This window comes from Phalacrocorax carbo, chromosome 3, assembly GCF_963921805.1.
Source record: "Phalacrocorax carbo chromosome 3, bPhaCar2.1, whole genome shotgun sequence".
Taxonomy (NCBI): domain Eukaryota; kingdom Metazoa; phylum Chordata; class Aves; order Suliformes; family Phalacrocoracidae; genus Phalacrocorax; species Phalacrocorax carbo.
This window is the reverse complement of record NC_087515.1, coordinates 88,328,845-88,342,129: the sequence shown is the minus strand read 5'-3', so window position 1 is coordinate 88,342,129 and position 13,285 is coordinate 88,328,845. Positions and strand designations below refer to the sequence as shown.

Here is a 13,285-nt window from a genome sequence, read left to right as displayed (position 1 = left end):
TGCTGAAAAATGCTGTTATTCTAAAGCGAGTACAATCTTTGTGTTTATGTCGTATTTGAAATATGGCAAACTGCTTTGCAAAGAGGCTAGACAAGAAAAAGCATTTTACAGATTTTAATATACTGTTATTAACTAATAAGCAAAGAAACCCATTTTGCTCTGGGAGCTGAGCAAAGACATGGGCAGTATTTAGACATAGGAAATTTTCTTAGAAAGGCTTTTTTATTATTATAAAAAAGTAGCTATTTTGTACCCTTCCGTAACAAAATGGTCCGACTCCATATCTTAACATATCTTGGAGTATTCTAAAATAATTTAGAATAATTTTATTCCATTATTTTTGTCACATAAAGTTAAGCTAGCAGGTGCTGAGAATTTTTCTTGGACTAATTTTGAAATTTTACCCTTTCTGGTGATAAACTAGAAAAGAGGATTCGGGGTCCCTTTTTCTTTTTCTCCTTTTATTTTTTTTCCTTTCCTTTTGTACCTTGGTACACACAGAAACTTTTTGTAAGCATTTTTTAATTCAGATACTAATTTAACTTGGGTATTGTACTGAGAAGTGACCTGTGCAGGGAACCTTATGAAGTTGACTAGCTCATCTCTCTCAAATCTTTGATAGTTTTCAGGTTTTTTTCTCTTTACTCTGAGAGGAAGCTGGTGTTTTTTTAATCCTTTCTATGAATTTAGGACAGGCAATCGCCTAGCCTTTCAGTATCTCTGGTGTTTGATGTGTCCTAGACTTTCCTTTGGCTTTCAAAAATCACCATTCCTCTACTCTTTTTGTTACGGATGTGTAGGCGATACGGCCGCTGAAGCAGCCTGGCAGCAGTTTGGAGGGGAGGGAGCTGGGGAGGGGGAAGGTGTGCAGAGTGTTTTTCTCCTGCTCTGCCAGTTGCACGGAGAGAGGCTGGAGCTGTGAGCTTTACGACCCTGCCACCGAGCAGCCAGCTGCCCACCCGCGCCGTGCTGTGCTGTGCCTGGCCAGATATCTCCTAGAGCATCCGTAGGGTGGCGTGACTCATCGAGCCACGGGCATCATCCATCGGGATGCGGCTGGACCTCAGCACCTGGGGACGATGCCTTGCTGCTGCCAGCCGGGAATACTAATCCACAGTCAATCCATCCTTTTCCATGCTCCATCGATGGGGTGAGCAGGTTATCCTCAGAAGGGATTGCCCTGCGGTGGAGCAACTGAACCTGTGGGCATCACACCTGGCTGGCTTCCCTGAAGAGGCTTGGGAAATAGGTGTTGCTTTCCCAGCCTGCCCCAGGTAAGTAATCTGATCTTAAACAAAGAAACACAGAGATGGCTGTTTCTTATTTAAAAATAAGTTAAAGCAAAACCCTTTTTTTGTTTTGAAGGCAGAAGGTTTGAGTATTCCCATGCTCTGTGCTTCCCCCAAGCTCCTGCATTTGGGGGGAGGTAATGAGGGGTTTAATTCTGGGCAGCAGGTGCTGGCAGCAGGAATGCGATGCAGCGCATGTAATCGTGTTGTCGGGTTCATTTTGCACCATCTGGGTGTGAAAGGGGCAGCCGAGCTTTTATTTGTAGTCCTTGGGCATCTGGTACCCTCCTCCTCCTGCTGCGGGCGCAGACGTGTTCAAGGAAAGACGGTCTGTGTGTCTGAGGCATGTAGAGAGTTAAAGCTGGCAGGGAGCGATGCCGCTGCCTGCTGAGCCGCAGCGCTGGGGAAGGGTCCACTGAGAGGGGAATGACAAGGTTGTTCCTGCTCCCATTCCCACTGGTCACCCCCATCGCTTTTTCCTACCAGCACAGGAGAAAAGGAAAGTTGGTCTTTCAGTTGTCTGGGCTTCCTATCCTACTCAGATGCGCTTTTCTGAGTTGCAGATAATCCCAGCTGAGGAGATGTAAAGCAGCCGGGGAATGTGACTTGTGTGAAACAGCCCAGAGCAAGAGCCGGGCTTGTGACGTGACTGCCCTTCGGGAAAGGGGACCGACAACTGCCGGAAACTTGGACAATGTGGGATACATCCCTAAAAGACAGATAGCTGAATCAACTCCTTGCTATGCTTTTATACATGATCCAAGTGGTAGAAGAGGCAAGAAGGCAAACTACATGATAACAGCGGTGCCGCCGCTGCCTGTCACTCAGTGTGGCAGGACATGGCAGGCTGAGGTGGCTCATGATTTCTGGGGGAGATATGCTGCAGTAACGGGAATGCAGCGAGAGAGAGGGAGAATAATCAAACTAGGAAGTGAGTACAATTTCCAGCGTTTATCCCGCGTAGGTATGTACCTGTTAACCAGAGTTTTCCGTAGCAGCACTAAACTTTGCACTGTCGTGAGTCATTTGAGGTGTTAGTGTGTTTCTAGTGGTACAGCTAAGATGTAACAAGCATCCACAGTTTCTGTGAATTTGCTCAGAAATGTCAGCGTGTCAGGAAAATGTTTGCATTGAGCTTTTTGCAGTGAATATGAAAATCTCTCGGTGTCAATGATGTTACTGCTTTCTTTTGAATTTAAGGGGCAAGAAAACCAAATAGGATCTCACCACAGATATTTTAAGATGCACAGAGTTGTCAGTTTATTGTGCCTGACTCTATCCAGTGTATGGGCAGCCAGGTTAGGTGTAAGGATGGGGACAAACAAGTGATGGTACCGCTCGTCTGGAAACCACCACTGCATGGGCTGACACTGAAAGAAACCACCTCACTGCCTGAAAAAGTCACGAAGAAAGATCCCTGTTGTAAGGCTTGCCCTGCACTGTGTGCCGGTCACGGAGGGAAGGAGTGAGAAGCAATCCTGGGGTACGGACGTGCTGCTTTGGGGTGTGATGGGAGGGTCAGGGAGGCACTGGGAGCAGGGCAGCTGGGCTTAGGGGGTTCAGCTTGCTTTGGTAACATGTGTCACTGGAAAGGGAATACATAGGGAGGTGACTTTGAAACTTGGGTTGTTTTTCACAGATCAAATTATTAAGTGCAGGCCATCTGTATTTCTTGGCTTTTTAATGTGGTTTGTATTATACTGGGCACATCACTGTGCCAGAGGGGCAGGGTATGATGCGTACAGTGCTGGTGAAGGAAACATGGGGTTTTTTCTTCTCACTTCCATCTTTTCTGTGTTGCCCTGGTGTCCAAACTGTGTCCGTCACGTTGAGGGTGTGGGTGAGACTGGTCCAGAGGCACAGGGTGCAGCACATGTGCTTCTCTGATGTCTGTTCTTGTGCTGCTTTTGAGACCCAGAAAGTTTCTGACCTGTTTCTCTGAATAAATGTGCATCTATTTCCATGCTGCTCCAAACATGTTCACACCTAGAAAGCAAGAGGACGGTAAAGAAAAGCTAACGTGAATCTTTTACCTGGAGATAGCATTGCCTAATGCTTATACTTAGAAATCAAAAATCAGTTATCTGGAGTTCTTTCCTGGCTTTGACATAACTTTTCTATTAACCTTGGAGAAACCAAGAACTTTCCTGTGCTTTAAAGAGCCCTTTTTTAAAATACTTGTAATATTCTTGAGCATAATACTCACCTCAAAGGGTGTTATTTATGCTCATAAAGCATTTTAAGATTCACTAATACAAATTACCATAGGAGTGCAAATTAAATTCTGCAAGTATCTTCTACAGATTAACCAACATGGTTTTAATATATGTAAGCTTGTGATCAAAAATATTTAGTGTAGGTCAGTGATCCTGCAGGATCCAAGGACTTTGGATACCACTTTGGTGACACAGGGCATCACCATCCCCTATTAACAGTTCGCTTAAACAGGGCTACAGCACCATTTTGTTGCAGAGGTGAACTGGTGGATACGATATTATAACATGGGAGTGATGTTAATTAAAAGGTCTCTCCCCCAGTATTTAGACAACGGGGAGTTCATGTGCCACAACCCATGCATTTTCTCCTTGTTGCTGGGAGCGTCTTTCTCGTATGAGGGTAGAAATTAAATCTTTTCTGCTGTTCTGGTGATGATCTCCCTGCTGAAGCTATTAGCAAAAACATCGGTACTTTGAGTGGTGGGATTATGATGGGGAGGGTTTTGTACTATCAGCTAAACCGAGACAAACAAATCAATTTAGGGGGGGCAGCAAAGCTGTTAAGCAGTAATAGCTTTTAGTTATTGCTGTTTCGAGATGGATTCAAAGGGATAACGTAAGGGTGAGAGACATTGTATTCCACAATCCATCTCCCAGATCATCTAGTCCTTGTACTGATTACCCTTAGACTATGCAAAGCCTGTAATACTGGCAGCTGATAAGGAGCAGCGCAGTGATATTTCAAGAGAGAGAGAAAGGTAAAACATCTGTACACACACTGGCCATCGTGAAGGTGTTTTTCCTGTACTGAAACAATTAAATACCAAAGTGTGAAAAGCACAGGTAAAGCTGAAACCCTCCCAGACTGGGCAGGTTCTGGATCCTACAGCGCAAAGTGATACGTGGATACATTTTCTGTAATTATGTCAGGAATCTCTTTTCAGCTCCCATAGCTCATTGGATGGGTCAGTGGAGCCTGGGAGGAAGAACAGGCTCACAAGTTTGCATGACGACTGCTAAATCTGAATTGTTTCTGGGGTCAGTGTGGTGTGATGTCAGCACTGCGGGGGGAACATCATTTCTCACTGACAACAAAGATAAGTGTTTCCCAGCTGCAGGTTGCGATCCCTCCCAAAGGTGTCCTTGGGGTGGTTCGGGGGAAGCTGTGAAGCATTTTATACTCGTGAGGGAAGAGTCAGCCGCCTTGAATTGCTGACTGCACTCAGTCCTTCCAGGGCAGAGGTTTGTATATTTATATCATCAGCCAGTAACTATGACTTGTTCTTGTTCCCTTGACCAACACCGGTTGAGCTACTGTTAGCAGTGGAGGTAGTTAACCCATCCTTGGCTAATTAAAGACTGGGAAACTTGGGGCGAGGAGAGAATGAAAGGGGACCACACAAATACAGGTTATGCCAAAAGAGAGTTAAGCTCTCAGAAAGTTTAAGGATTTTTGTCCCAAACTAGGGGAACGAGGGCACACTGAAAATGTGCTGCTGTCTACATCCCTCTGCACTGTAACAGAAGTGCAATGTCTTCATGAGGCTCTGAGAGTTTTTTTGTGACCCCCTCCCAAAGCGATGTGAAGATGAATGCTTGGGGAGGAGCTGCTGCAGTGCTTCAGTCCCTGAAACCTTGCTGACGGCAGTGTTGTTTTCTGATCCACAGGTCCAAAGGATGGCATAGCAATAACGTCACCGACCAGGGAGCTGAGGTCCTTCCTCGCCTGCCTGCATGCTGCTTGAACCGATCCCAAGCTTTTGTTTTTGGACCGAAGAAACCTGAAAACCTTTCTCTCCTAATTCATGAGCCAGCAGGATGTGGTTGCCGTGCTTTCAGAACGCCTGCTCGTAGCCGCCTACAAAGGCCAAGTGGAGAATGTGGTGCAGCTTATCAACAAGGGTGCCAAGGTAGCCGTTACCAAGGTAACAAGAGAAAAACGCTTTGCGAAATCCCTGGGAACTAACATAACTCCTAGACCCTTGTCTGTGAAAATGCGCTCGTAGCTTTACCATTCTGAATGTGACTGAGGTTAGTGTTTAGATTTCCTTAAAGTTCATGCTTAGTAGCTCATGTGAATTTACAGTATAGCGCATGTCTTGTACTTATACACTTCCCAGTGGACGTGGCTGTGGTGAACGCCGAGTCCTTAGAAACGCAGTGTGTCAGCAGAGAGGCAGCGACATTTTTCAAAGCGTGCATTGATTTTTTGAACACTGTGTGAACCGATGAATGGAGCGATTCATCACTGCTGAGGGAAGGTGGTTCAGAGCGCCCATCTTTCTGGGTGAGGGGGTAGGGGAAAGCCACCTGTTGCAGTAGGGTAAAGGTATGCAGAAAACATTTCTTGCCACTGAAGTCTCTTGATACAGCAGCCTTGCTTATATCTGACATCTTCACTGATTCATGCCTTGTAGTCCCCAGTCAGTTCTAAAGTTGGTGGTTGAAAACTGTGTTCCCTGTACCTTCGAGATAAGGTCAGCATCCAAGGATTTCTGCTTAGGTACTGAGTTCAAACTGACATTCACCTATTCCTAACTCTCAACATGTTATAAAAAAATAATACTGGCATATAAAAGGTAAGGTAGAAGTGGCTGTTGCAGATCAGCAAAAACCCTTAAAAAGAATTAGGTAAGTTAGATATTTACAGCTGTAACATAAAGTTTGGCATATTTTGTTTTGATGAACTGTTGTTCTCCATCGTATCTGGTTTTATTTGTATTTCCATACTGGTTTTTAACATTGTATATGTATGGGAGCTAATATTTACACATAGAAAGCAAATGTGAGTACATTTGATAAGTGATCTGTCTTTTCCTCTTTTTATCTGTCAGTGACAGTTGTTTTCAATCCCTTTGCAGTGTTTGAGTTGTAGATGGTATTTATTTTGAAAGCTGGAATGACCCAGGGACAAGTTTTGTTTGCCAAAACTAAGTGGCCTCTTGTTGGTAGAGAGAAAGCACATATGTAATAAACATGAATGGTCCCATAAAGATGCCTGTTTGGCTCTGTTATTCAGGCAGCTCTGTAGCTGATGAGCAGCTATTAAAGGTAGTCAGTAATAGATCAGGAAATACTGACTTAGAGATGTCTGAATGGTAGCTCAGGGTTTTGTGGTTGGTGGTGGGGTTTTTTTTTTTCAGATCATGAGCTTTGAGACTGCTGAGGGACCTACGGGAAAATACACAAATGATTGAAAGGATACCAGGATACCATGCTTTGTATAAATTTGTGCATTAATGTAATTTCAAATCCAGCTTCCACACTGTTGGAACATAAAATGTGGTGACCTTTGTAATGGTTGCCAGGATAATCATGACACTGATTTAACTGTTTCATGGAATTAGTTGCCATAATCCACAATTCAAATGCAAAATTGACACTTTCTCATTGTTAAGGTTGTTTATTATGCAATTATCAACGCCTTCTGTTAATTACAATAAGAAGCAAATTGTGCAGATCTGACTTTCAAACACAAAATCAGGTTAATTTGACAAAATGCAGATTTGCTAGACTTGACGAGTTTTTCTTTCCTAAACAATATATATCCTTCCTGCTTCTTGTACTTGCTGTGGTGTTCGGTCCTTGTGTGGAAATCAAAGCAAAGTTCACGCGGTGGCAAAACTGCGCCCAGGTGTTGGAAAGCCATGCTTGCTGGTGGGCTCTGAGGCCATCCCGGTAGCTGAGCTGGTGCTGTGGGGTTGTAGCTATTCTCTAGAGGAGGTTGTGGGTCATCTCTATGGAGCCCAGGGAGGGGGGATGACAAAAGCTGTGCCTCTTGTCATTCTGGGTGCATCCTGGCACATTGGCAGATGGTATGGGCAAGGTACTTGGGTAGCCCGGTGACAAGCCCTGCTCAGAAGAGATGAATTCACATCAGCAAGACTGTGGAGGAGTGCACAGAGGAGTGGAGAGGCTCTCAAAGGAGCATCCAAGGCTACTTGCGTGAGCTGTTTTGGAGGTGCCCACGCACTTACTCCTCCCATGCTATGAGCCAGATAGAGGCAAGCTCAATGTGAAACAACAGGCAACAGACCAAGCTGCTGCCCTCATCAGAGCCCATCAGTTCAGGCTCAGTAATGTCCTATCCAGGTCTACACAGCATCCAGTTTGCATCTGGCTCTCACCCAGCCAGCTAGCTGCATAGGGAGAGCATGTGCATATTTGCCTATGAAAGGCTGTATAAACATAACCCTGGAAGAGCTTGGCTTGCTAATCTGGTGACACACAAAGGCTGGAAGGAGAAAGAGCCATTTAAAGTCAAGGACAAGGTTGTCACAGGAGCAAGCACATACAAATTAGTCTCAAGTATATTTAAACTGGAAATCTGAAGGGATTTTTTGGCCATCAGAGAGCGAGGCTCTTGTGCAGTATTTCAGTGGGCAGAAGAGGCACAAAATGAGAACTACTTTCAGGATAGGAGTTGTTAATTTTAGGATGGAAATTAGATGGCGTGCTTGTTGTAGCGGACAATTATTGATCAAGCTTTCAGATAAATTGAAACCCAGAGCACTCTCCCCTCACCAAGATAAAACTCACTGCAAATGAAGCATAAAAACAAATTTATTCACATGCATGTCTTAGTTCTCTTGTACCTGTATGTCTTCTGCTTTTATTCAAAGTCTTCAGTTTGTTCTGTACAATTAATTTTAAATTCTAGGGATTTGCTCCAAAGAAAAAAATTGGCGGGGTGGGGGGGTGGGGGTGGCGGGGGTTGTACTTCTCAGCCAAAATTCCTGCTGAATTCTCTCAGAGTGTTGTTCGAAGGAGACATGCTGAGACAAAGCTCTTTGGAGGGAGGGAACAAGTTCCCACACCACTTTAGGCTTAAAATTTATTTCTGATATGCATCTATAAGCATAGACTGATTCTTGTGGAAAAACAACTTGCAGAGCCACAGCTTAAAGTGACCGGGATCTAGAGCTAAATGCTAGAGGGTTCTTCAGTCAAACCAGACGAATTGAGCATTGTTTAAAAAAAATTAAGCATATTTTCTGTAACAAACCAAGTACTATTAAATGCTGGAGAGCTGACAAGCTTGTCCAGTACTTTTTGTATCATATATAGGGAAGGTTATATTATGTGGTTAATTGCTGCTTCAGTAAACAACAATTCAGCTGCAGAATAGTATTTAGTTTTTGTCACCTCTAACTAAATGATTTCAGAAGAATAATAGTGTGAAGGAGTCAGAATTCAATAGAGAATCAGTGTGTCCAGGTGCTCAGTTCAGTGTTTCCTCAGGAATGCACTTGTTCCATTTTGACAGGGTTAATACAAGCCGCCTGTGCAGGTGAAGTCAATATGGAAGTGAACACTAGCGTCTTCCCTGACTCCAGTGAGGGACACTGGGGCGCTTTCCAGGTTTGGGGCCTTTTAAAATACATAGAGGAGAGCTGATGGCCAGGAGGTCACAGAGCTGTTGATGATCTGATGCCAGGGAGCCCAGAGTGGGAGAGGGCTGGTGGCCCTGCATTGCACGTCCATCAAGCGCTCATCCTGGTGCTGGGATCTCTGCCACCAACCGACCATGCAGAGTGGTGACCAAGAGACTGTCTGGATATCAGTGCGTGAGGCTTTATGGCTGTGTTTTGGGCATTTTCTTGACCAGAGTGTGCTGTTCCTGCTCTGCCTGGTAGGCTGAAGAGGTGCTTTCCATTTTTGTGCCTTTTTGTCTGACAGTCTTCACAAGTGTGAAATTTATAGCTGTTTTCTTTATGAGAAGGGCAAAAAACACCCCAAACAACTGATCATACAGACTGGCTGATCCAACAAGGAGGTGCTTTTATAAAGTATTTTGGTGAATGTGCTGCAAAAGCTGGAAAATTAAGAACTGAGTCTGGTATAATTAAGTCTTTTCTTTCAAGCAAGAAAGCTGGTCCCATGTTTCAGCCCTTTTGTAGTAGAGCTTTCTTTCAGTAAAGTTATTGACAGCTGCATCTTTGACATTAAAGCACTGGGACTTTTGCTGAGCTACCCTGCCTTGCTGTCCTCCTAGGATGATGTTTTCCTTTTCCAAGGTTATTTTTCTTTGGATTTTCTGAGTTGAGATAGGTTAGGGGAAAGGCTGAGAACCACCAGGAGTGGCCCAGGAGGAATGGTAGTAGTGACACCTCAGATCAGGTCGGCTCTTGTCTTGACCTTCTCCCCAGAACGGTACCTGGATGATGGAGAGAAGAGGGATTTCAACTCCCAGGCATCAACTTCTGGTGTGTCCCAAGGATGCCTGGCTGAAACAAGGCATTCTGGGGGAACAGCCGCACTTAACATGGGCTTGCTCCATGCCCGGAGATAAAATTTCCGGGTCTGAACCTCTGAATTACAGCTCCCCAAAGCAAACTGTTACTGGGCTTTGGGTTCCACTGGGGCATTGCAGCACGGGGTGCAGCATTCAGTAGTGAGAATTAATAGGGCCAGAAAAAGCTGTGTATTAGCAAGCACACAGAGAGGAGTGTGCTGTGTCTCTGTTACACATGAAAAACATTGCCAGAGGAAGTCATAAAGGTAGAGAGGCAGTTTTAATGTAATTTTTATAGTGCCATGGGTTTTATGAATATTTTTTCAAAGGGAAGCAGAATATAGCTTTTTTGCAGAGGTGTACCATTAATATTATAGCTATAAAATTGAATTCTGTGGAGAAGCAATGGTAATTCAGGAAAAAAACATAGAAATGAAAAAGGTAGTGCTTCTGTTTTGATTCAGTAATTCTGTTTGTTTGTTTGATTTAATTTTTGAACTAGTTGTATTACAAACCTGCCATATGGTAACACTTTCATAATACTGGAGTATTTGTAGTCTTGTCATCAGGATTTCAACTTCAGAGCATGTTGAGTTCTTTAAAGCAATCTTTTTTTTTCTTCCTTTTTAAGTTAAGACAGGAACAAAAAAAAGAAATACATTTTGGTGCTTTCATATTTTTGTGCTCCCTCCGTTTGAGAAACTACTTGTCTCTGTTTTAAACAATAAATAAAAATAAATGAAAGGGGACTACCAAACATTTAGGGACTTGCTGAATGCCTATTCAGGTCAGTGAGGAACTTTCTGCTGACTTGAGCGAGCGGGTTATTCACGGAGAACAGTCTAACAAATCATCAGTGAACAATGTGACAAGACTTGGTTTTTCTTTTCAAGCTTTCTAATAAAATGTGGATAGGCATGTTTTTGTGTAAGTGCAGAATGGATGAATAAATAACAGGCCTTGTGCAGCACAAGAGCATGGTGAGAGGGAGAACCGAATGTACTTGCATAAAAGTATCTACAAATACATAAACACAAGGAAAGATCATGTGGCTTGTGGTGCCAAGGCCCCCCCCCCGCCCCGCCCCCCGGTATGGATTTGGTTGCAGAGTGCAGACATTGGCAGCTGCTGTAAGAAAATTCTCCTTTTAAACCATATGCATCGACAGCAGCTTGTCGATGCCTGGAAGTTAGAATACAGATTAAATACAAACAAAAACTGTGCCTTTGCATTTTACTGCTGAAATTCATGTGGCTGTTTACTGTGCTTGGCTGCAACCTGATACGCCCCGTAGCTATTGCAGCGTGTCACAGTTGTTGGAAGTTGCAGCCGTAGCGCAATAGGTCCCATTTATTTTGTCAATAAGCCCATGACACGGAAGGATTTGTATGATTTGTTGCCTGCTGAAACAATTATTTACATTTGAATAGAAGTCCAAATTGCGTATTTTTATGTGAATGATTGCTTTATTGGTTCATTAATCCGAAGTTGTAGCAGTCTTTCATTTGTATTTCTGTAATAACCTCAAACCATTACAGATCATATTTGGAAACACTCACAAGCTTTTAAGTCGGTAATCTGCATGTTGAGGAGTCTCTGGGTTTGGTGTTGTCTCCTTACAATGAGCATCTACAGCAGACACTTTTGTTTGTATGTGTTTCCTCTCCCACTAGGACCCATGTGTGTATTTAGGTAAGTCCCACATTTGGTGCTGCAGTGTTGAGTGTGAAATGTCGTTATGGAGGAGACACGCAGAGGAAAATTTGTCTGCCTTCTTCCCTCTTCCTCCTAGGTATTTTGGGTAGGATGCATTGTTGTGAGAGAAACATTTTATTAAAAAAACAAAGGTCCTATTAGCCCATCAGCAGCCTCCTCCTGGTGTAAAGGGGCTGTTGGTTTGACCTGCAGACATGAAGGGGAAGATCAGAGGCAGGCAAGAGCAGCTCTGGCTGCTGCTGCTGGGGCTTCCCACCATGGCACAGACCTGCTGAAAGTTTCTTTCCAAAGATTGCATGACGGGCACGCAGGTCGCCTTGTCTCTTCATCATAGTTTCTTCTGGATTGCTGTGTGCGTACATATCTATATACGTACCCGTGGACATATGAATATGTTTGTGTGGGAAGGTGGGGGGAGTGTTTTTCCAGTGTTTGTATTGCCTGTACTGGAACACTGTCCAGCTGTACAGCCCATCTCTGCTCTTATTTTGATGTTACTGGGAAGAAAAATAAAACCTAGCATTTCCAGTTCTTGCAGGGTTATGATTAATCTTGAGATGATTGGTGCTCTTCGAAAAGCCTGAGCCTCTAATCAGTGTAATGTACTGGAACTCATCCTCCTTTCCACTCTCCCATCCTGGGCAGGGTCATAGTTTTTCCTTTATGGTGTCCCTTTGTAGTGGGAAGAGCCCAAGGACTGCATGTATGCAGTAGCTCTGGCCTCTGAAGGTCTTTCTCTGGGGGTCTCCAATAGCTGGGATGCCTCTGAACCTCTGCTTTTGGATAGAGAATCTTGAAAGACACAAACCTTCTGGAATAAAAATAATTCTCTACTCTTCCATTTCAATAACTGGTTTTTGGTTTTGGTTTTGTTTGTTGTTTTTTTTTAAACAAAAACCTGAGTTTTGGGGACCTGGCTGACATTTTTGAATGCTTGGGGATGATGACAGGGGAAATGCACAGTTAAGGTGAATCTCTGTTCGATGAGTGACAGGAACAGCCAGGCAGTGCTTGCTCGAAGCTCTCCCCGTGGCAGCCTCTTCCAGCAAGTGCCCTCTTCTCCTCCAGCACCCATGTCCTGCGGCTGGCCGTGAGCATTGGGAGGCTGCCCAGCTATCGAGAGCTGGGGACGGCTTGGTCCCAGTGACAGGAGAACTTGCTGCTCACTGGGGAGAGGGCAGCCTCCTCCAGATAAGCCTGTTCCCTGGGGTGGCTTTATTTTAATGTGCCTTAAGGCACTGAATGGGCAGGTGAAGGTCATGTGATCTGGATCTTCTGCAGTTTTGCAACCTTTTCTTGTGCTTGTGCCCTGCCACCAGGCACGCTCTGTGTGGCGATTGCTTAGGAAGGTGCGTTGGGTGAGGAAAACATGTCCCTCGTATTGAAATAAACTCACACTCTGCTTTCATAGTTTATTTTTAACACAGTACCTTTGGCTGCACCTTAGCATTTTTTCAACGGTTAGAGATGGTTATCTTATCAGAAAGTTTCCCTGCTGGGATATATTCATGTAGTCGATGCTGTTTTCCTTTTAAAGTACATGAGCTGGCTTCAGGTTGGGTTTGTTTGGGATTTTTTCTGCTCTGTGCACAGATTTCTTTTCATGATATATTAGTAACCTGCTGGGAAGTGAGATGCCTGGATTAGGTGATTTACTTATTGCCATTAAGTAATGTAGAAAGTCAGAACCCATAAACCTGAACGTGCTGGAGCACATATTCAGAATCCAAACATATTGTTCATGGCCGGGAAGGATTTGTTGATCCGGCTTCTTTTTTTGTTTTCCTTTTTTTCCTTTCTTTTTTTCTCTCCCCTCCCTGCCCAGTGTT

At 44.1% G+C, this 13,285-nt stretch overlaps 1 protein-coding gene across 2 annotated transcripts in view; it reads left to right on the top strand.

Annotated features, from left to right (window-relative positions):
* Nucleotides 1-13,285, top strand: part of ANKRD6 (ankyrin repeat domain 6) — a 121,936-nt gene that overhangs the window by 79,319 nt on the left and 29,332 nt on the right. For both annotated transcript variants that reach the window (XM_064447635.1, XM_064447634.1), the window contains one exon: nt 5,174-5,430. In XM_064447635.1, coding sequence (XP_064303705.1) covers nt 5,311-5,430 — 120 coding nt within the window. In that variant the 5' untranslated portion in view covers nt 5,174-5,310. The remainder of the gene's footprint in view (nt 1-5,173; nt 5,431-13,285) is intronic.